This window comes from Lotus japonicus, chromosome 1, assembly GCF_012489685.1.
Source record: "Lotus japonicus ecotype B-129 chromosome 1, LjGifu_v1.2".
In the NCBI taxonomy this organism is placed as follows: domain Eukaryota; kingdom Viridiplantae; phylum Streptophyta; class Magnoliopsida; order Fabales; family Fabaceae; genus Lotus; species Lotus japonicus.
In genome coordinates this window covers 86,914,354-86,935,762 of record NC_080041.1, presented here as the reverse complement: position 1 = coordinate 86,935,762, position 21,409 = coordinate 86,914,354, and the positions used below count along the sequence as shown (strand labels likewise).

The window sequence follows — 21,409 nt, the reverse complement described above, 5'->3', positions numbered from 1 at the left end:
TTCATTCTGTTGCCTTTCCCTCTGAATTCAGTTGAAGCAAGTGAGAGAAAATATAAGTTTTTAATGCTAAGAAAACAAAAAGCAGAGTTCCACTGTTGCTAAGAAACCAAAACTGCTAAGTAGGCAAACTCCAATGCAGCCACAAAATAAGAAACGTTTCTTAGCAACTCCAGCTTGATTTAGAAACCAGCGTTGGAGTTGCTCTTATGTACTTCATTAATTATTCTTCACACTATTTGATATTGTGGGAGCACAATATATTTCACATTTCTCTCTCATCTCTTTATACTGCTAAGTTATGTAGTTTTAGTGATTTTTGATTGTGAATGAAACTTTTTTTTGGTTGAAAAAATGGTAGTGTGGAGAGAAAACACATTTGGATTACCGGTAGGGCGTAGTATAAACTCACTCATAGATAAGAGTCTCAACTCCCAGAAGATCTTTCTAAGGAGAGTTACCTTATCAACTGAGATATTACTAAACACGGGAAATTTAAACCCTCAATCTATGAAATGTGAGAGTTAAGCTCGGAACCTGTTACCAGATGTGCCATACTAAGTTAGCACTGAAAATTTATTTTAATTTGATTAGTAAGATAAGAGTAGATAGAAAGATAAAGCAGAGGGTATATATATACGTTAGGCATCCATGGGCTTGGTGAAATGGTGATGCATGGAAGCATTTCCCAATGAGAGAATCGAATCAGTACTCTCCTTCCCCTTTCTTTTTGCTTTCACAGCTTGCTGCAGCCTTCTTTACCATTCCCCAATAAAATGGTGGGTGATTTCTAGCTATTAGTTTTTTAAGTTTTATTGCTAGCTATGTGCTTTCTTTTCCCTCTCTGTTAATATTCCCATATAGCTTTCTAAATCCTCTCTTTCTTTCTCACAGAGATAGAGAGAAGGAAAAAAAGGTGAGAAGGAAAAGAACATGACAGCGAAAAAGCCATATCCAGTGTAACGAAGATGAAAAAAAAGAGAAAAAGAAAAGATATATGGTCAAAATTTGAACCTCGAAGACTTCTCTTCCATCATCATCAACTTCAACTATCTTTATCGAAACTCCACCATTCTTTGATTTTTGAACTATTCCTTCCATTCCAATCAATGTTAAGTTTAGTCATCAATGGGAATCAATGGTTTCTCTTTCACTAAATGGCATCGTAGAGCAATTATTAATTTGAACGTTCATTGGAGTAATGGCCATGCAACTTTTACTTTACTTTAACTTCGCTTACGTCTTGGACCTATACACAATTTCACCCTTTACATCTTCACCCTCTGACATGCACGAGTGATAATATCTTCTATCAATTAAGAAGTCCTACAATATTGATTAGAGATTGTATAATAAAAAAATCTCATACATGAAAATATAATTCTCACATCTTAAGCTAACTTATAAGTATAATTATCAGGTCTCATATATTATGATGTGGTGTAAGAGCGTGAGAGGGTTGATAAGTATCTCATTTACTGTAGATACGATCAAGATAAATTTAACTTCTTTGAAATGAGTGAACTTACTTTAGAATGTAGAGTAAGTTTTCATATATGAGAATTTCGATCATCATCTATTGATCTAAACTTTTTTCACCTAGAGATGATATGGCAAATATTAATTTTCATCATATTATAATATCACTAGTGATATGTGAGTTCACAGCTCAAAATCTTATCTCACCTACATACGAAAACACATGTCTTCTTCATATTCTATATATGATTGACATAAAATTCTAAGTGTTGAAAGAGTTCTAGAACATGAAACCTAACTAATTATGGTATTCTCAAGCAACCACAAATTTCACATATGTTCTCATATGTGAAATTTGTAATGGTTTAAGATAATCAGAATTACCTTTTAAAACTCATTACAAAACACGAGTGCTATCCATATGTCACAAATGTTGGGTTTCAAGTCACTCAATCCAAACATGAATTACTATTTTGGATCCATGCTCTCTCTTCCTCTACTGCCCATTGCCTTCTTCGTCGATCTCTCTCTCATCGTCTGTATTCTATCGATCTTTCACTCTAGGGTTCAAATTGGGACTTAATTGGGGTTGAGATGATTAATTAGGGCTTAGGCTTGATTTAAAATTAATCAAAACATCTGGAATTAATTATATTAAAAAAAAGTCATGTGGAAAAGCTGAGTGAGATTAAAAATAAGTCACATCAGACCTAGACACAATTTGGACCCAATTAGATTAAAAAAAAATTAGAAACCCAATTTAATGCAAAAAGTTTACTAGGACCCGACTTAATTCTCTTTACAATTTCATGAACCAAAATAGTACATATTTAAGCGCGTGCACACACATATATATATATATATATGTGTGTGTGTGTTTACCCCCAATCTTCCTTATGTTTAATGGCTTTATACGTCAAGCAATGGGTACACACACCTAAAATTCATTTAATTAGGTTGGTAGAGGGGTAGTTAATTGACCAGATGTGACCGTATGCATATAATATTGGAAAAGAATATCACACAATAAGGTTATGTAATACCCAATTAGGTCTAGTACAACGGGTAAATAGTTGAGTTTTTTAATTTTTGGGTGGTGCGTGTGGATTATGGAATAATATTTGTTGGCAAAGATTTACTCACTTAACGTAATATCAAAGTTTCAAAAGTTTGGTCTCATAACTATAAATTATGAAATACTTTAGAAAAAAAATTATGTCATAATATGTGATATTATAATTTTGACTTACGCCCAAAAGAAATTAGTTGCAAGTACAAAAGCGGAATATTCAAAATTGAAAAGCAGCACCAATTTTTACCATATTGCAAAGAGCCAAAGACCCATATAATTTTTTGAAAGTGAGACATGACACACTAGGAACTGGGGTCAACAATCTCTGATCTTAAGGTTTTTGTGTGAGGAATGTTCACTTTGTCTGGTAATAAACAAAGAAATTTCGGTTCTTCTTATCCAATTCTCTCATTGATCAATAACATACTAAAAAAGAGAGTCAACAATTAAAAAGATGCATTTGGAGGCCATGTATGTGGTGGTCTTAAGGTTAATGTGATTCTTTCCCCGCCACTTCACTATGAATAATGAGGGTCCAAATAAGACATATCCACAGTCAAAAAGGTCTTCTGCTATCATTTAAAAGGGCATGGCCATTGTGGTGTTTAATTAGAGGTTACAATCCAAGCTAATTTGCTTTATGTGGGGACAAAAATGCTCAGCTTGACAAAGTTGATCAAATTAATTTAGGGGAGATTCAAGGGTACAAGACCATGTTAAAAATTGATGATGAACTGCATTTTTATTAAGTAAGTGATATTTACTAGAGTTTTGATAATTAGACATTCGATTGCTTCCAACATATATACTTTCAATATACGCATTTAAAAGCTGTTTATGACCCCGTTACTAAACACAAAGAGTAAAAAACAATATTAGAGTTTTGAAACCCCTGAACACGTAATTTTGTGGCCGTGTGAGAAACGTTCATAAACGGCCAGAGAGTTGTTAAGAAAAAAAGTGTGGAGGTTTTAAAACCCTCGTAAAATAAACACACGACCAAAAAAATGTTCTTTTAGATACTTTGTAAATTGTGGCGGTCAAAACATCTACAATTCACGTGTATTGCTCGATTGTCGCTAGAGGACATATATATAGAAATCATTTCCATATTTACAATATGATTCTTATCCGCTAAAATTAATTTACAGATAAGACATTTTAACTTGTCCACCTAATTTTTCTCATCTAGGGTCTATAAAGCCTAAATTAAGCTATACAAAGTTTCCTATTATCAATTTTACTTTTCACATACATGATTAGAAAAATTGCAAGTAGGGGCGGGGGGTGGGGTGCACATGGATTGGGCTAACTGATCATCCAGGTCGACTCGATTCAATCAAAACACCAAATTTCTAGTTTTCAGATTCGTGGGTTGGTTCTATGTGTTTTTCTATGATCCGATAGGTATATGATTTGGGTCTCAAGTTCCAAAAGTTTGAACTCAAACTCAAACCAACCCAAAATCAGACCACTAACTTAATAACCCTAATTCTTAACTTTCATTCTCTTCCTACACCAGAAAGGCAAAAACCCTTACACCCTCATCACACATCCATCATTTCCTCCAACCCTTTCCTTTCAATTGTGATCTTCTCCCACCATCATCTGTTGCGGCCACACCTCTTCTATGGACATCACTGCGATGATCGCCTCCTCGCTTCGTTCAAAACATTGCATTGTTGGAGCAAGAAACCCTAGGAATGCCATAGCAAGAACTTTGGTCACTCATTGTTTGAAACACCACATCCACAGTGAATGCCTTAGCGAAAGCAAGATCTTTGACGAAGAACTACCCTATCTTCCTTGCATCATCCTTACCCTACTTCTTCTTATGTTCTTTGTTGCAACTAGCATATGTTCCTTCTACTAAGAATCACCTCGTTGTTGTTATGGCCAAGATTCAAAGATATTCAAGGATGATCGACATCAAACCTTCTACAATAGTTAACTTGCTGCAATTGTCATCAACGAAGGTGATGTCGCTACCATCATTAACTTATTCCTGCATCGATCGTTAGCCCATCACATTCCTGTCCTAGTCCATATATGAGATTTCTTAGACCAACACCAAAGCCATATCTTCTTCATACTCTTATGACCTTTTCCAGCACATCTCAGCATGCTGTGAAATTTCAACCATAGAAGGTTCTGGAGAAAGAGGCCATTTGAGAAATTTGTTAACCCTTTTCTCGTTTTTATTTTTCTAGTATTTTTGGTATCATAACCCAAACACCCGGTCCGACCAATTATTGATTGGTTGGGTTCAGATTCGAAGAAAAAAATTATCAAATCCGATATTAACCAACTCGACCTCTTTGGTTTTGTTTGGATTCTAAAATGGCCAGGAGATTCAAGCAGACTTGTGTGCACCTCTAATTGCAAGCATATAAAGTTTCTTTAGAGCCCTGGGGTTAAATAAGAAGAAGGCTTACAACGTGCAACACCATTTTCACCGGTGACTTGGGGTTAAATGAAAATGAGGAATGATTCTTAGGTGATTGTATATTAAGAGATAGGATGAAAACGACGAGAATCTTTTAAATATTCTAAGAACATTAAGCGCAAATGAAAGGAGAGAACAAAATAATTTATGCGTAGTCCTGGCGGTGAGAACTGCCAATAAGTTAAACAAACCTCCAGAATTTAACATCGGTTAAGCAACCGCGTGAAGTTCAAATGTTAGTCGTGGTTATATATAATTGGCGCTTTTCAACCGCTCTAAATCCCACATTTTCTACTAGTGCCTTACATATAAAATCAAATGTGATAGTACTAATTAGTGGAATGTGTAATTGCCACAGCCAAAAACTGGCATACCATTAATTTATTTAATTATCAATTAATTATATATAAACATGGTTTGCAAGGAGTGACACTTTAAAAATTCCTTTTACCCTTTATCCAAATATAGTTTTTGATGATATCACACTGTCATGGGTTGAAGGAACCCAAAAAGAACAACCCCTTACCCTACCTGGCGCACTGGTTAGACTCTGGCTAACTAGTTACTTCCATCTGTGAGATTTTCGAGGCCTTCATTGGCAGTATATAAACCACCCCAACCTCTTCACCACAATCGCAACACACTAAACTAGTTCTACTTAACTGTGTATACCATCAATTTTCAGCCCCCAAACTCAAGAGGTGAATATACATCATTCTTTCCCTTAATCTATTGATTCATTCTTTCTCATTGACTTCCCATGCACACATTTTTTTATCTCATATATCAAATAATAACATGTGTTTTGAAATTCTTTTACAACCAATTCTAAAGTTAGAATGAATTCCGGAGACAAATCTTATGGGATTAGCTTATGCTTACATTGTGGAAAAAAAATGCTGATCCAAATGTGTTATAGATGCATATCTGATTATGTAAACAAGTTTCTCTGAGTAGCTTCTGCTGTTAGTTACGAGGAAAACAAGCTTCTACCTAGTTTATGCGATTATAGGCTATACATGAGTTGAGTTTAATGTAAATTTTCAAACATGCAGTAAATTTTCCATGTACTAATATATATCATCATTATTGCATAGAAAATAAAATGTAGTACTACTAATCAATCCTACTATACATTTTGGAACCTGTGAAGGGAAAATGAGCCGACCAGGAGATTGGAACTGCAGGACATGCAGCCACCTCAACTTCCAAAGAAGAGAATCGTGCCAACGATGTGGGGAGCCAAGAGCTGGAGCAGGAGGTGACTACGGTGGCGCCTTTGGCAGTGGAGGAGGTGACTACAGTGGCGGCTTTGGCGGTGGCAGAGGCGGCTCCTCCTCTTTTGGCTTCACCACTGGCCCTGATGTCCGCCCTGGTGACTGGTACTGCAATGTGGGAAACTGTGGAGCTCACAACTTTGCTAGCCGCTCTGGCTGCTTCAAGTGCGGTGCACCCAAGGAGGACTCCTCTTCTGGTGGATATGACATGATGAGATCCTACGGTGGTGGTGGTGGCAGCTTTGGCGGCACCTCCGCTCGCCCCGGCTGGAAATCCGGTGATTGGATATGCTCCAGGTAAGTTCTTCACCATTTATGACTTTGAGATATTTAAAATTATGACAAGTTAATTGGTTCGCTCCACTCTCAATTTCCATCTTGCAGAGAAACTCTTTTAACTTATGAATCAGATTTTTCTTGGTTCACAGCAGAGAAAGTCTTGTTTTAAGTGATTGTTGGTAAATAAAACAGTAATGGGGAAGGGGGTGTCTGACTAAAATGTGCAGGTCTGGGTGCAACGAGCATAACTTTGCTAATAGAATGGAGTGCTACCGATGCAGTGCACCAAGAGACTCTAATGGCGGCAGGTCTCCATATTGACGTAGTATGTTTGCATTAGTTTCTCTTTCACCAAAGTCAATTTTAAATTTCAGAATAAGTTGTAGAAAAATTTCCAAACATATACGTCTTTTTTCATTCTCAGGTTTGCGCGCGGTCTAAGCAGAGAATTGAGAGGCTATCACTATACTCTTCCTAGAGACAGTTACCCGTTTTTGGTCTACCGATATGCTACTTTCTTCATCATCTCATGCGGAGGATATTTAATTTTGCTTATTTAATTTCCTTGTTTTTTCCAGTTAGGAAGCTTTAGGTGAATTATGATTTTGAGTTTGTTGGCACTGAGTGAGTGTTTCTGGCTCTTGATAGCTCAGCAGCTAGCTACGTACCCCATGTAGTAACTTTTTTCAAGTATCAACATTAATTTAATGATCAGTAGTACTGTTAAGTATGTGTTTTGAGCCTCATCACTATATATGATTTCGTGCAAAGGTGTTCTTTATCTAGTACTCCCCGCGAGATATGTTCAGAAAAAGATTCTGCATTCACTGTCTTTCTCTCTTTCACTCTCAAAGCTACACATATACATATAACTTTATAGAATTACAGTGGAGACGTGGTCCAAGGAATATATAAGAGCGTCTCCAATGGTAGGAACTTATTTTGGGACTTTACTCATTTTTTGTGGGCCCAGATTGCCACATAGAATTTAAGACACTCATAAGGTCTCTATGCACATTTCACTCTAGTGGTTGAGATCTTATTTTACTTTTGGCCGGGCCCACAATACCCAATATATTTATATTATTTATTTCCCTCCTTATTTTTCACTTTGATTATTGTATTGGAGGAGAGAGAAAAAAATATTATTTTATTTAAGATTCCACATTTGAGAGTACCTGAGCTAAAGCACGGATCTTAGCTTTTGCTAAGATCTCATGCCATGTATGATAGCTCCAATGGTGGGATCTAATAAGATCCGGATCTTATTTTAAGATCTCAAAATAAGGACTTCATTGGAGATGCTCTAATGATTCATGACACAGTGGTAACTGGCAAATAGTCAGTATAGCCCCTATTATCCGCAAAGCATTTCTTTAATATAAGGACCACTTAATTCGGGGTAAATTATCATAACAAAGTTCACAAATTAAAGCAGTTTAGAGACCTTATTAACAAATGAAACAGACACACTGAGAGAGAATCAGTATGTATATGATCAGCAAAGGGTATTATGAACTGTATATATATGTACAAATATATATATTGTTCTATACTATCTGCTTCTACAACCATAAGTGTTACAGAATTGCCAACTATACCTAACTAGCCAAGTTCTGTATGTATGTCATGTCACCTAAGAACCCCCACCCCTGCATGCTGAGAAAATTGGATGTTAGACATTCCCAGCTTGGAGTAAATTGCTTGAAAAGTGGCAGGAGAAAGTATTTTCTTCGTGTGTGTATATATATATATTAGATAATTAGAAGACTAGTGTTTAGATTTTCACCAATAATATGACAATCTATCTCAATATGCTTTGTCTGCTCATGAAAGAGTATATTGGCTGCAATGTGAAGAGCCAAGTAGTGTCAAGTTTATCACAGCCTGAAATGGAATCAAAGATTATTCAAAATCCTCCATATGGAATGACATTTGAACTTACGGCTGGTCTAGGGACATCTCTGATGGTGTATTCAAACCCTGTGATGTCACCGGTTTCACCTAGAAATCAAGTTTTGCCTCAGGGTCAGGAGAAATTCGAAATGATCAGAAACATACTCAATTTAGCACATTGGTTACAATCCTGTCTTTAATCCAAGTATTTCGGGAGAGTACTCAGTCCCTTCGATTCTCTTACTAATATTGCCTTACAATTGATGAAGCAGCAAAAGGATGAGAGTAACCATGGCATATATTGAACATGCATGTTAACACAACAAATGTTAATTGTTTTTAATCATCTTATTCAAAATACAAATACAAGTTATTGATCTAATTGCCTAACAGATCCATCAGAAATAACTTCAAAGTTTCTTTTGCCCTGTGAAAAAGGATTCAATTTTAAGACACTTAGAGAAAGGCATATAGGAACTTTGATTGGAGGAACCAGAAATGCTTATCTGTATTGTTAACTATAAACAATATCAAATGGAGAAGGTTCAATCACTTTGCTTAATCAAAGTCAGGCTTATCAATAATTTTTTAAGTATTAATTGACATAGGATTCCAAAACTTTACGAGCTTATGATACATTTCATGGGTTTCCTCAATCCTCATTGACCTCCTGGTTACGTTTAACAGCAACATTCATTGGCAAAAAAGTAGCCTCAGTTTAATTAGTGTCTGCTACTACACTCCATTATATAGCTTTTAACAAGATTCTTTAAATTCACTTTAGTCTAAGCTTTATGTTACTTCATATGCTTTGTTCAATCATGTGCTTTAGTGAAGTACCTCCTCCTTGCTCAATCATGTGCTTTGGAGTTCTAACTAGCAATTGATGAGGTTTGAGCCATTTTCAGTACATTGTATATTCCCCATCATTATTTGGTGTGGGACTGCATGCACTCATAACTTCTACACCTTAAAATGGATTAGTCTCTGGCTATCTGTTGATGAATACTATTGGTTCTCACAAAAAATTCATTCAATGTAGTTTATAAAGGAGAAGATTTAATTGAGCATTTTTATAATTTATTTTTATTTCAAAGCCTGCAATATTTAAGGGTTTTATTTCTTATTATTTAAGTGGTGTGCATGCAAATGCTCTTTATAGTTAGTTGCTTTTTGTGTGTGATGAGTGTGTGTGTGAGCTTGTTGGTAATTCATGTCAATAAATCTAAAAATGAAAAAGATACATGTACAACCAAATAGTAGTTGTATACCATTTTGACATCCACTTTTGTGGCGGTTTTTTTCAGTAACAAAGAGGAAAAGTTACATTCATTTTTATTTATTACTTTGTGACAGTAAAAAAACGATTAACGTGAGAGTGATATGTCATTATTTAATTGTATATGTATTGGGGCTGATCTAAAAAATCCAAGGCCTACAAAGACCCTTGCTCATGAGAGCATAACAAAAACATCTTTAATCATGAGGATTTGTAATGTCAGTTGGGTCCCAGAGATACCATCAAAACTAAACCAGCTAGGGTTGAAACCATTAATACACTGTGGTAGTCAAGGTTAGCAAAGAGCCAAAGACAAGAGGACTTTCTATCCAATTCAATGCACGAAAAAATTGAGATATATGTTTCTCTTTTCAAAAGCTTTATGTTTCTCTTTTCCTTTCTTTTTAACCCAAGCAACATGTTTAAAGGTTTCCTTTTCCCTCCTTCGAAATAAATGGTTTTAGCTTTAGTTTACAGGTAAAACACACTATCTCGCCCAAAGTTGCACACAATCTTTTTATCGGCAAAGAGAAAGAAAATTTACTTGCCCATATCTTGAAATGTATGTAGGAGATGAAGTGGGAAAGTAGGGTTTAAAGTAGATGTTGATAAGATAACGATAGTGAGAGTTGAGAGCTCTTCACTATTTTATGGAAAGGCTTTTTCAGACATTAGTCTTAATTTCAATTAATTTTATAATTATAACTTTATGTAACTCATAATGTTTTCACATAAAATATAATAATAAAAGTGGTTAGTAAATATAATTAAACATAGTGGGCACTTTAGATGACAAGGTCAAATGATTTTAATAAAGTTAAAAAATAAATATTAAAGTTTAAAAGCATATACCAAAAAAAAAATCAGCTGAGATGATCAGGTTGATTCAGATTAAAAAATGAAAAACTTGTGTGCAATTTGTTTAATTCAAGTTAAAAATGAAATGAATCAATTGGTTAAATCAACTTGAACCAATTCTATTGATTTGATTTGGATTATTGAGTTTTTCTAATCAATTTGATTAGAAAAACATCTCTATTTCGAGCTAGACAATAAGTCAGCATAAAATATTCTCTCTTTTTCTTTTTTTTTGATACAAACATGAATTTTATTTTTGTCATCATCAACATATAATTTTCTGTGAAATCTTATTTTGGTCGAAGGTTTAAAGGCCCAATGATCACTACAAAAGGGCTACTATACAGCCCAAAAAGAAGTGGTAACACGCTAAGCCTGCCTAAATATACACTTGACAAAAAAAGCCTAAAGATCCTTAACGTGACTTGAGGGAGTACGTTATGCTCAAAAAAAGAAAAAAAAGGAGTACTTAACGTGTTTAATGATTGTTGTTATCATATAACAACATGAATTGCTTCTCATACTAGACTTTGAGATGGAAATGATGGAAGAATCTTGCGAACCTGATATTTGCTATGACTTATGAACTATCTTTAAAATTTGCTTATATTATGCTCTGAATCATGTGTAGACTATCTTTGTAACGGTTATTATGACTACTATTTCAGTCTCAGATCATGTGTTTCTTCTAATTTTATCAAAATGTAACATGTTTAACCATATGCTATGATTAGGATTTTGGGTAGTCATGTCTTTATTAAATGCTTACATATATCTCTTCAAATACATTTTGATTTTTTCCTGAATAATTCCAAGTTGTAGATCATGTTAGTGGCTAACTGAAAAAAGATGTTTTTACTCTCTAAACAAGGAGAGTAAATACAAACATGTCCTTACTATATGATCTTATCTGTTTATGAAGCTATCTTTAATCTTATCATCTTGTTTAGTTGGGTCCTCTATTAGACTAACCTCGGGTCAAGAGCTTAAGAAAACTTCTATATCTTTCAACAGATAGTACTCTATTTCTCTATCTCTCTTTTTTCTTTTACATGTGTGCCCATCTACATAACACAATAAAACTATTTATAATTTATAATTAAGACTAAAAAAACACTTCATCAGTTTCTTATTCTAATATAACAGGATTGAATGATCTTTTTATCTTTTCATTAGTGGCATGAAATGATAATATCTGTTATTTTTTAAAAAAGTTTGCTAAGCAGTCATTTCTTTCAACAGATTAACAAGCTCAAACATCAACAAACACATTTGAAAAATTAAATGGTAATAACTCTGGAAAAAACTGAACTATATGTTCAAAATGAAATTGGGAGAAACGCTTACAATCTGAACTAGTCAACATGTGAATCACTCATTTGAGCTTAGACTTGGATGAGCTCTTAAGAGGTTTAGCAGTGGACCGGATTGGGGCTGGTCTCACAGCCTTCTTCACATCGTATTTTACAGATGAGAAGGCACATATTAAGGCGAGCACCATTGTCGGGTAGACATAGACAGCTTTTGAAGGATCAGTATTTGCAGGCTTTCCTAGAATGCCTTCTTTGACCAGTCCCCAAATTATCAGAAGTGACCCGAACATGCTCATTCTCCCGGGTTTTAGAATACCAACAAGTGCTCCTGCCACTGCGAAGTAGCTTCCCGCAAGAACCTGGTTAAAAATTGTTGTGTATTTAGATGAGAAGTATCAACAGAAACTGTATCATGTGCTACAATGACATTAATTGAGCAGAATAGGCAAGAATAATTATGTAGCACAAAATATATGTGACTTAAAGGAATTAATGTCTCTTTTAATTTGTCAGAAGAGTATTCTCATTAGTCCGTGGCTTTTTTTCCTTCCTCATGAGAAATCTCCAGTATTCAATTGTCTAGTTGTTAAACTTGGCATAGACACCGACCATTTCAAGTAAATATTCCACACAAAATCCTTGACACGACTAAGGCTCGAATTAGAAAAGATCTGTGCAATGGAACTGAAAGGCTTAACTCAGATAAGAGCAGATAACTCCAAAAAATGAGAAAAAAACCTCTTAGCACAGGAAAAGAAGCGGATCTCAAGTCTCAACTTTAAGCCAATATAAAAGTGTGTTTGCATAACCACATACTCGCGTGTCAATCTTGAAGATACACAACATAGCTTTTCCTAGTGTTTGGTTTAGCTTTTACAAACCAAATTAGGTTCCAAAATCAAATCTATCGTAGCTCTGGGATAGAAGTGTGAATTTGGCTCATCTAAAGTGAGAGACTCACATTATAGGGTAAAATAAGTCATCACAACCATTGATTGGGAAGTGCATTCTCTTTTGTGCCACCACTCAAACAAACACACACTCAATAAACCGTCTTAAAGTTTTCCTTATCAGAGAATCCAAACACACTATAGTGAACCATTGGTTTATCAATTTGCACAAAATCCATAATGCATTTACTCATAGAGTGATGCTATTTGTTACGGGACAAAATTCAACGAATGATAAGAATGAGAGTTTGTTTTCAAAACATATTTCTATTTGACAGAAAACACATTCAATTGCCTATAATTAAGGAACTACTAACCAATCATTTTACTTTGAAAACTATTCGCAACTTACGTTTTCGTACCAAGAGGCATTATTGTTACTCATAAGCTAACAGGTCATTCGGAATCACGTAAAAACGGTCATTTACTATGCATAATCTAACAATTACTATAGCTTAAGATGAAATGTGCATCGGAGTGTGTGAAACTGATTACTGCATGTTTAGATGAGCTTCTTTTAAGTAGCTTTTCCCCGAAACTGATTTTGGCTTCAAAATCAATTGTAGAAAAATTTCCAATCATGCACACTGGTAGCTTTTATATAGAATTAATTCTAAACCATTTCACTGTGAAACTGAAACCAAACATGCTAATATAAGAGACATCAATGGTGAAAAAACAGAAGGTGCATGATTCAGATCAAATTATCAAACCTCCAATCGTTGAAGATCAGTGACTGCAGAAGCATTCTTGACAGCGGTCAAGTTATACGACTCCAACAAATTTCCCCAACTTGGAACACTCATATTGTGGATGAGGCCATGCACAACAGCACCAGGGTACAGAAGGCCCTTGACAACAGGAACAGGGAAGATCTCACTCGCAATCAACTGTGACGATGTTACATGTAAAGGATTTGTACACACACCAGATCTGCAAGTCACCCTGTACAAGCAAACCAAACCAAACCACAATTTCAAACCTAAATTCCACATCTAACACCAATCTGAAGTAGAAGAAAACGAAAATTGATAGAACGAGTTTACAATCGATGAGAGTACCTGAAAAGAGGGATCTGGAAGAGGATGAGGAGGAAGTAGATGCGAGCTGCAATTGATGAAACATTCTTCGTCCAACTCTTCGATGATGAAGAAGAAGGTGATACCGTGGTCTTGGAAACCGTGGTCTTGGAGGTCGTCGCCATGGAGAGGGAGGGAAGATCCGATGCTTCTCGACGATCCTGCTGTTGCTACCTCTTCCCAGTAACCATTTCACAACTGTATATTTTTGTTTGTATTCTTTTTCAATCTATTTTTTATTACTTTAATGCAGAAATAAAAATACCATACTTAACTAAAGGGTTAATCATCATTTTAGTCCGTATAAATGTAAGCGGCTCAATATTCGTCCTTAATTGAAACTTGTTTTTGCCTTCTGTAGGAAAATGCTAGGACTATTCTTCACGGAAGACTTGTCTCATGTGGCATTGTTTAGGGGCAAGTTAGAGAGCTGACATGATACGCTTATGTGTTGAATGAATCTTATGTTATTTTTTGTTTTAGTGTTTTAACATTTCTACGTTAGTAATGAACTGATTCACTAACATGATCCTTGAATCAACTAACATACTTCACTTGTATCACTTGGTATACAGCCTGTAAAGCGAGAGTATTGGCCAAATCTGAGGTTGAGGGTGCTGCTTGATGTAGATCTATGCTCTTTCTCAGTGAATCTTCAACTAAAAGCAGGATCCAACAACTTGAATCTTCAAGAACAAGGTGAAATTTGTGGAAGACAAGCAGATGAAGGTGTAGGAAGGCGTCACAAACACTCATGGGAAAGAGTTTTGATAAGTCAAAAGTGAAGAGCCGCCACTAAGATGGGTGCATCTTTGATAATTCTCAAGAGAATTTTCTAAGAGAATTTGTAGGAGATTCTAAGCTCAACAACTCACAACTTGAATTATGATCAAATGTTTGGGAAAAAACGAAGGTTTTCCCCCTTATATAGGTAAAGAGAGCCATGACATAAAAGAGCTATGGGCCAAGCCCAAGTGACTCAAACCTAACCTAACGTACCCAACACTCTTACTATATTCTTTCTCGTCGTCTACCCATTGGACTTGAAGGTGAAAGCCCAATCCTAAAAGCCTTATGTGAGCCAAAATACAAGTCATAAAATCCAACAAAAGCCCAACTTATTATGAGCATAAAAACAAATAACTTAGTGGAAACAAGAAAAATACTAGCTACACAAGCAAAGGTTGAAATCAGGTCTTGAAAGATGAGACGACTTCAACAAGCTCTCGATGAGAGATATCATCCAAGGTCATTCCTCTGTAAGCAAGCATGCATTACTACTAATATACAATACTCTTTATTTTAGAGACTTGTTGTGTAGTAGTTCAATACTTGCAAGCCTTTGGAAGAGGCTCACCCTATATTACAACCAATATTTGATAGATTTTATACATGTTTGGAGATGCAAAAAATGTTGTGTAGTCAAGTGTAGATCATCCATTAAACTAAATGAGTGATAAAGTATGGAGAAATCATATTTTCTAGGTAGTTGATTAGTTCATCACACATGTGGAAAATGTTAAAACACAAACAAAAAGTTACATATCATTCATTAACACACATAAGCGTGTCACATCAGCTCTTACATGAAATTAGACGTCGCCCGAGACAAGCCTTCCAATGATGACTAATCTCAACATTTCTCTAAATATATATGACAAAAATTGAACTGTCTTAGTGTTTGGTACAAGGTTGAGAAATACATTCCCGGGAATGTGAAGGTAGGGAATCATATTTCCATGTTTGTTATAAGGTTGGAAATTGGATGTCCGGGCATAAAACATTCCCGGGAATGACATAATTTTCATCATTTGATTCCCATGAAATGGGTTGGGAATCTTGCATTCCCATGAGATAGTGAATGTAACTTTCCACTACTCACATATTCCATCATTTTTTTTTTATCATTTTGAATTTTTAAATTAAATAAAATTTAAAAATATTCTCGGGAATCCTAAATCCTAACCGAACACACCTTAAGTCCTTAAGTCTTAGTCAGGAAATGATATTCCTAACAATTAGACTAGAAGAAATATTATTCCCCAAAGAACCAAAATATTGATTTTTTTTAAGACAACCAAAATGTTGATTAACCCTTAACTAAAATAAATTAATTTTAATTTTTTAGTGGATAAATTTAGCTGAAAATTAGTAACAAAACCCTCACTCCCTCTACTTCTCAGGCTCCCTGTGCTCAGTGAAAGAAGATATTGTAGAAGAATGAGTGCAACAGTTCAGTGCTTATCCTGTGCTCGATTCCTTGCAGGAGGCCAATCTCTTCCATTACAACGGAAACCTCTCTTCTCCTCCGTCGTCATTTCTTCTCGGCCCCGAAACCTCTCTTCTTCCATCGTCGCCGCCGCTTCCAGAAAGAAGAAAAACAAGGTCATCTCAATTTTCCCTTCTCCGAATTCAATGCAGCACTTTCTGATATACTTCTCTATTTTCATTAAGGTTTTCTAATTTATGATGGAATTTGATAATATTTGGGAACTCAAAGCTGAAAAATTATATCTGATTTCATGAATTTGTCTTTTGCAGTCTCAGAATCAAGGTAAAGAGGGGGAAGAGGACGCGGTTGAGCTGCTCTTCAAGTTACTTGAAGAGGATCTCAAAAACGATGATTTGTCAATTGATGATGATGATGATGATGATGATGATGGTAGCTTTGATGACATTCCTGAAGAAGAATTGGCCTTGTTAGAAAGTGTGTTTGCTGATGCATTAGGAGATGATGATGATGATGATGGTGATGCTGAGCTGTTAAACTCAGATGCAATTGATGTAGAAACTGGTGATGATGAAGAAGCTGGTGATGATCCGGAAAATGACAATGAGGATGGAGATGAAAGCCCCCTGAAGCTTAGAACTTGGCAAATGAAGAAATTGGCTAGAGCTTTAAAAACTGGACGCCGTAAAACTAGTGTAAGTGTCTTTGGCGTGTAGTTTATGAATTTTCCGCAGAACTTGTTTGTTCACTTGTTGCAGTTTTATCTTTCACTTTGTTCCATTTGCATTACTAAACTAGTTATCTATCCTAAATGGGATAACTTACTTCAGTGTTTTTTGGACCATATAACTTAGCGTAACAGATGATGGGATTGTTTTGTTAGTTATACTTTGTATTTTCAGAGGTTGAGTGTTCTGGTTTCTTCCTTGCATTGAGTGCTTGTATGACATTGCATTTGATTTGAATAATACCGGAGTAGACACTAGTTTGAGAAATCAAAATCAGTTTGGAAAAATGTCAACCATTTGTTTAAGGCTTTTAATCTGATACTGTTAGTAATAGGATGAAGCTTCGGACTCTTCCCTCGGAGCCTAGCCCTGTTGTGGTAGTTGGCAGTGAGAAGTTTCCTATAGCCTGATTGATTGTTAAGTAGATGCAAGAACTTGATGGACTAGCCAGGTTGGATTTCTTCCTTCCTGAATAACCTGGAGTCGCGATTGGAAGCAATTCATTCTAGTTGCTGCAGATAATGTTCAGTTAATTTGCAAACACATTAACTTCAACTTGTGTTTATTTATTTGTTTTTGAAATGTTGAGATTAAGAACTTGGTTAGGATTTTCATTGAAAGTGCTTTTGATTTGAAGGTGGTCTTTTTGTGTTCATATGCTAATGAAAGAAGGGGGTCTTTGTTTTGACATGCATGCTTAACATTATAGACCTATGCTAGTCCAGTCTCTATAATTAACTTCAGGACTCCCTTCCTCGAATTCATCATTTTTATTTGTTGCAGATAAAAAGTTTGGCTGCTGAGCTTTGTCTTGATAGGGCTCTTGTTCTTGAATTGCTCCGCAACCCTCCTCCAAATCTTCTAATGATGAGTCTATCAGTACCTGATGAACCCCCAGCGACCGTAGTTGAATCGAAACTCGGAGAGACTATTATTAATGAAACAAGTCTGGACAGTGGGGAATCTGAACCCAAGGCTCAAGTACCTATTCATACCATGCAGCGCAGTTGGTCTGCTCAAAAGAGATTGAAAAAAGCCCATGTTGACACTTTGGAGAGAGTTTATAGGAGATCGAAACGGCCCACTGTAAGTAAAGTTTCCCATGCTTCAACATTATGAATTCTATGGTTGAAGATCATCTGTGATCATTACTAGTACAATGTTCATTGGCTCTTTAGACTTGTTCTTCTGGTTTTGTTTCCTCCATTTTTCTCTTCTAGTAACAATTAAGATACTTACAGCTTAGTTAATTAGTTATATCCATTTCCATTTGTCTGTGTTTCATGATTATGTGTGTGCTGTACTTGTACTTTTGGTTGGAAAACCATGCATGACCTGTACTATAACTGCCTGATTTATGGTTAATCAATGGTTCTCATTTTCAGTTCTCAAGCTAAATGTTTCATTTTAGCCTGAGAGAGGAGAGGACAGAGACTTCAAGAGAAAGGGAGAGATGCCATATATATATAATTATATATTAGGGTCTTTGGATTTAATTTTAACTATGAAATTATATAAAAACGGTGAAGATTAGATCTATGACTATATGGTTAACACTTAACATTCACTTTATCTGTGTATATTCTATTTAAAGTCATTAAATCCTATATATTCATTTCTAATAACATAAGTTGTTAACTTGATACCCTTATCTGTCTGCCATGGATCACAATGCAGAATACAATGATCAGTAGTATTGTGCATGTAACAAACATTCCCAGAAGAAAAGTTGTTAAGTGGTTTGAAGACAAACGCGCCGAGGATGGAGTTCCTGATCGCCGTCTTCCTTACCAGCGTTCCACTGCCGAAGAAACTGCGTAAGAGTTTACTGTCTTCAATATATTTTTAATGATGTAAGCTGTGGCAAACCTTAGAACTGTATAAAAAGTTATGTTTCAACAAGTGGTCATGTTTTTTGGGGTGACTTATGAGACAAAGTTAGATTACATGTGGTGATGTAGGTGATTATTCTTCTGGTCACGACAGAGTGGATTTTCGGTCGGTTGCATCCAATGTCACATACTCACATGCTCAATTTGCAGTCCTTAGTGCAAATTGGCAATGCCATATATGCCAACATAGTTTAATCTTAAAGTTTGCGCAATGTCGCAAAAGGGCACATGATACATCCACTCAAATGTGTAAAATTAACATGTCGCATGACATAGTTTTTTTTTTAATTTTTTTTTTGGACTAGACATAGTTTATTGAAACATTGTGTTAATCATTCTTTTGGTGAATATTTAAAATGTTTTACCTATTTAATACATATGAAAGAGAGATGGACATATTTCAATATGAAAAAACATGAGAGTTTCCAAGTGAAAGAGGTCCTCATCCCACAATTCAGTAGTATAGATTGGAAAAGTTGTGTTGGCGTATTTAGAAATTTGTATCGATTTCTAAACATCTATTGTTGTGGCATTTTCAGTGTTAAAAAAGAAGAAAGAAGAGTAACATTTTCAGTTTTACTGTAATTGTTACCTCTCATCTAGTATAGCAATTAACAAATGGGAGATGTTACGGGCAAAATAAATAAGGAAAAGTTGTCCTGTCCTATAAAAATAGTTAAGGGATCAAATAATTACACGAGGGATTAACACAATTTTTCTTTTGACACTCTGGAATGCAACTTTTTAATTGGTTATTTTCTTAAAATCTTAAGACCGATGCTTTTTAAATTGAATATTTTCAAAAGATTTATGATTTTTTTAAAAGTAAAGCCAATAATACTCAGGACAACTTGCACGAAAATGACAAATTAAATGGTCAATTCGAGATATTATGAATCTTCTATCAAGTGATAACATATCTTCTATATATATATATATATATAAAGCACACTTGAGTTTTAGCATTAAATACTTAAGTAAAACTCAAGTGTTGCATTTTATTAAATACATTTAAACAAAAATAATTTTAATAAATATATTAAAAAATAATAAAATAAAAATTGAAAAAAAATTACATTGTAAAAAACTATTCAACTACTTACATTAAATAACAACATTCATAAACTTAAAATTTACTTGAGCTTTGTATTTCACAAATATTAAAAATTAAATTCAATACGAATAATATTTATTAACAAATAATTTAGATAAAATAGTTTTCAAATTAAAAAACTATTTTATATGTAAAGGTAACTTGATTTTTTACATCAAATACATTAAACCATGAAACTCTCATACCTTTATATTAAAATACAAATAACAAAAAAAAAATTAAAAACTGTATATATCAATTTCCTTTGTAATTAAGGAGTTTGAGAGTTCTTCAAGATATGAAAATAATTTTAATACTTATTATTTATATAATTACACTATAGTAATTTTTATATAATATTTAAAAATACTACAAATAAACTTATGCAACGCACGAGTATATGTGAATGAGACTTGAGTATTACATTAAATACATTAAACCATAAAATTCTCATACCTTTGTATTGAAATACATTAAAAAATAATAAATTTTCTTTGTAACCAATAATATTTTCATAAATAATTTAGATAAAATAGTTTTAAAATTAAGAAATGCCGCTAATAAGTATTTAATATTAACTATAACATATATATGCATTATCGAAAGAATATTTAAATATTTATTTTCTATCCATGATATATTAGTAAAAATTACTCGAGGAAGCATAATACTTTAAAAATAATAATAACCAAAGATGTATAAATTTTTGTTGTGAGAGACCTATCAACTTAATATGATCGTAGAATCTCGAGGGATCAGTCTCATGACTAAAACATTCATGAATCAAATAACTTGAATAAATTTAAATTTCGCTAGATAATATTTTACGCTATTTAAGTTTAAACTTATTACAATTTCAAAAGTTAAAATTAATTTATTTTTTCTTGGTCTTGAAGGGTCACAACAGATGACTTTTACGATAAAAATTATAAAAGATTATACTAAAACTTATTTCACGATATTAAACTCTTATTACTTAACATTTTATTTACCTAATTTAAAACTTAACTTCATAATTTTACGTATTATAAAATAAATAAATTTTAAATTGTTAAAATTATTTCTATGCTAATAATTAAATATCAATAATTAAATTTGAGTAATATTAATTATTTACACTAAAAAGAACTCTAATCATATTTATTAACACACATTTTTATATTTATAAATATAAACTATTTGAATTTTTATGTATTTAATTTAAAACCAAAAGATATTTTAATAGGAAAGTGACTATGAAATATAACCCTCTTCAAGAGGACCAAATATTAATTTTTAATTTTTATTTATTTAAAATGTATTAATTTATATATAATATTAAATTATATTGTAAGTAAACCCGTGCAACGCACGAGTATAATATCTAGTATTTGGATATAGAGTAATAAACTCCAATAAGCATTTACTGTATGAGTAATTGTTTATGTCCATACCAATCTCATTTAATGAATAAATACTTTGGTATTATGATTAGTTCTATATCAAAGCTCTAATTACATCCACCTCGCAAGTTTAACAGGAAATTATCTACTTAACGTTTT

The 21,409-nt window shown here is 34.0% G+C and overlaps 3 protein-coding genes and 1 long non-coding RNA gene across 5 annotated transcripts; 2 read left to right on the top strand and 2 right to left on the bottom strand.

Annotated features, from left to right (window-relative positions):
- The first annotated feature begins 5,540 nt into the window (after positions 1 to 5,540).
- On the top strand, positions 5,541 to 7,280 carry LOC130727397 (uncharacterized). The gene is made up of 4 exons (XM_057578515.1): positions 5,541 to 5,695; positions 6,148 to 6,568; positions 6,778 to 6,875; positions 6,975 to 7,280. The coding sequence occupies exons 2-3, from the start codon at positions 6,153 to 6,155 to the stop codon at positions 6,869 to 6,871; spliced, it is 510 nt and encodes a 169-aa protein (XP_057434498.1). The 5' UTR covers positions 5,541 to 5,695; positions 6,148 to 6,152; the 3' UTR covers positions 6,872 to 6,875; positions 6,975 to 7,280.
- Positions 7,281 to 8,045: 765 nt separating this feature from the next.
- Positions 8,046 to 10,429, bottom strand: LOC130727398 (uncharacterized). Its single transcript, XR_009015260.1, has 2 exons — positions 8,340 to 10,429; positions 8,046 to 8,209 (listed from the first exon to the last, which is right to left on the bottom strand). It is a non-coding gene; the product is annotated as an uncharacterized LOC130727398 (long non-coding RNA).
- A 1,425-nt stretch (positions 10,430 to 11,854) lies between these two features.
- On the bottom strand, positions 11,855 to 14,788 carry LOC130727396 (uncharacterized). The gene is made up of 3 exons (XM_057578514.1): positions 13,908 to 14,788; positions 13,560 to 13,791; positions 11,855 to 12,255 (listed from the first exon to the last, which is right to left on the bottom strand). Exons 1-3 carry the CDS (start codon positions 14,048 to 14,050, stop codon positions 11,959 to 11,961), a joined length of 672 nt encoding a protein of 223 aa, XP_057434497.1. The 5' UTR covers positions 14,051 to 14,788; the 3' UTR covers positions 11,855 to 11,958.
- A 1,304-nt stretch (positions 14,789 to 16,092) lies between these two features.
- On the top strand, positions 16,093 to 19,143 carry LOC130727395 (protein OVEREXPRESSOR OF CATIONIC PEROXIDASE 3). Of its 2 annotated transcripts, XM_057578513.1 has the most exons (5): positions 16,093 to 16,310; positions 16,467 to 16,850; positions 17,667 to 17,969; positions 18,561 to 18,700; positions 18,845 to 19,143. In XM_057578513.1, exons 1-5 carry the CDS (start codon positions 16,146 to 16,148, stop codon positions 18,846 to 18,848), a joined length of 996 nt encoding a protein of 331 aa, XP_057434496.1. In that variant the 5' UTR covers positions 16,093 to 16,145; the 3' UTR covers positions 18,849 to 19,143. The 2 variants fall into 2 exon arrangements, with proteins under 2 accessions (XP_057434496.1, XP_057434495.1); XM_057578512.1 differs by having other exon boundaries at positions 16,094 to 16,310; positions 18,561 to 19,143.
- The last annotated feature ends 2,266 nt before the right edge of the window (positions 19,144 to 21,409 follow it).

Coding starts and splice junctions, on each gene's coding strand:
- LOC130727397 (XM_057578515.1), top strand. CDS start 6,153: ATGAGCCGACCAGGAGATTGGAACTGCAGGACATGCAGCCACCTCAAC. Junction 6,569..6,777: donor GGTGATTGGATATGCTCCAG/GTAAGTTCTTCA, acceptor TAAAATGTGCAG/GTCTGGGTGCAACGAGCATA.
- LOC130727396 (XM_057578514.1), bottom strand. CDS start 14,050: ATGGCGACGACCTCCAAGACCACGGTTTCCAAGACCACGGTATCACCT. Junction 13,792..13,907: donor TTCCAGATCCCTCTTTTCAG/GTACTCTCATCG, acceptor TTGCTTGTACAG/GGTGACTTGCAGATCTGGTG. Junction 12,256..13,559: donor CTGATCTTCAACGATTGGAG/GTTTGATAATTT, acceptor ATTTTTAACCAG/GTTCTTGCGGGAAGCTACTT.
- LOC130727395 (XM_057578513.1), top strand. CDS start 16,146: ATGAGTGCAACAGTTCAGTGCTTATCCTGTGCTCGATTCCTTGCAGGA. Junction 16,311..16,466: donor CCAGAAAGAAGAAAAACAAG/GTCATCTCAATT, acceptor TGTCTTTTGCAG/TCTCAGAATCAAGGTAAAGA. Junction 16,851..17,666: donor CTGGACGCCGTAAAACTAGT/GTAAGTGTCTTT, acceptor TATTTGTTGCAG/ATAAAAAGTTTGGCTGCTGA.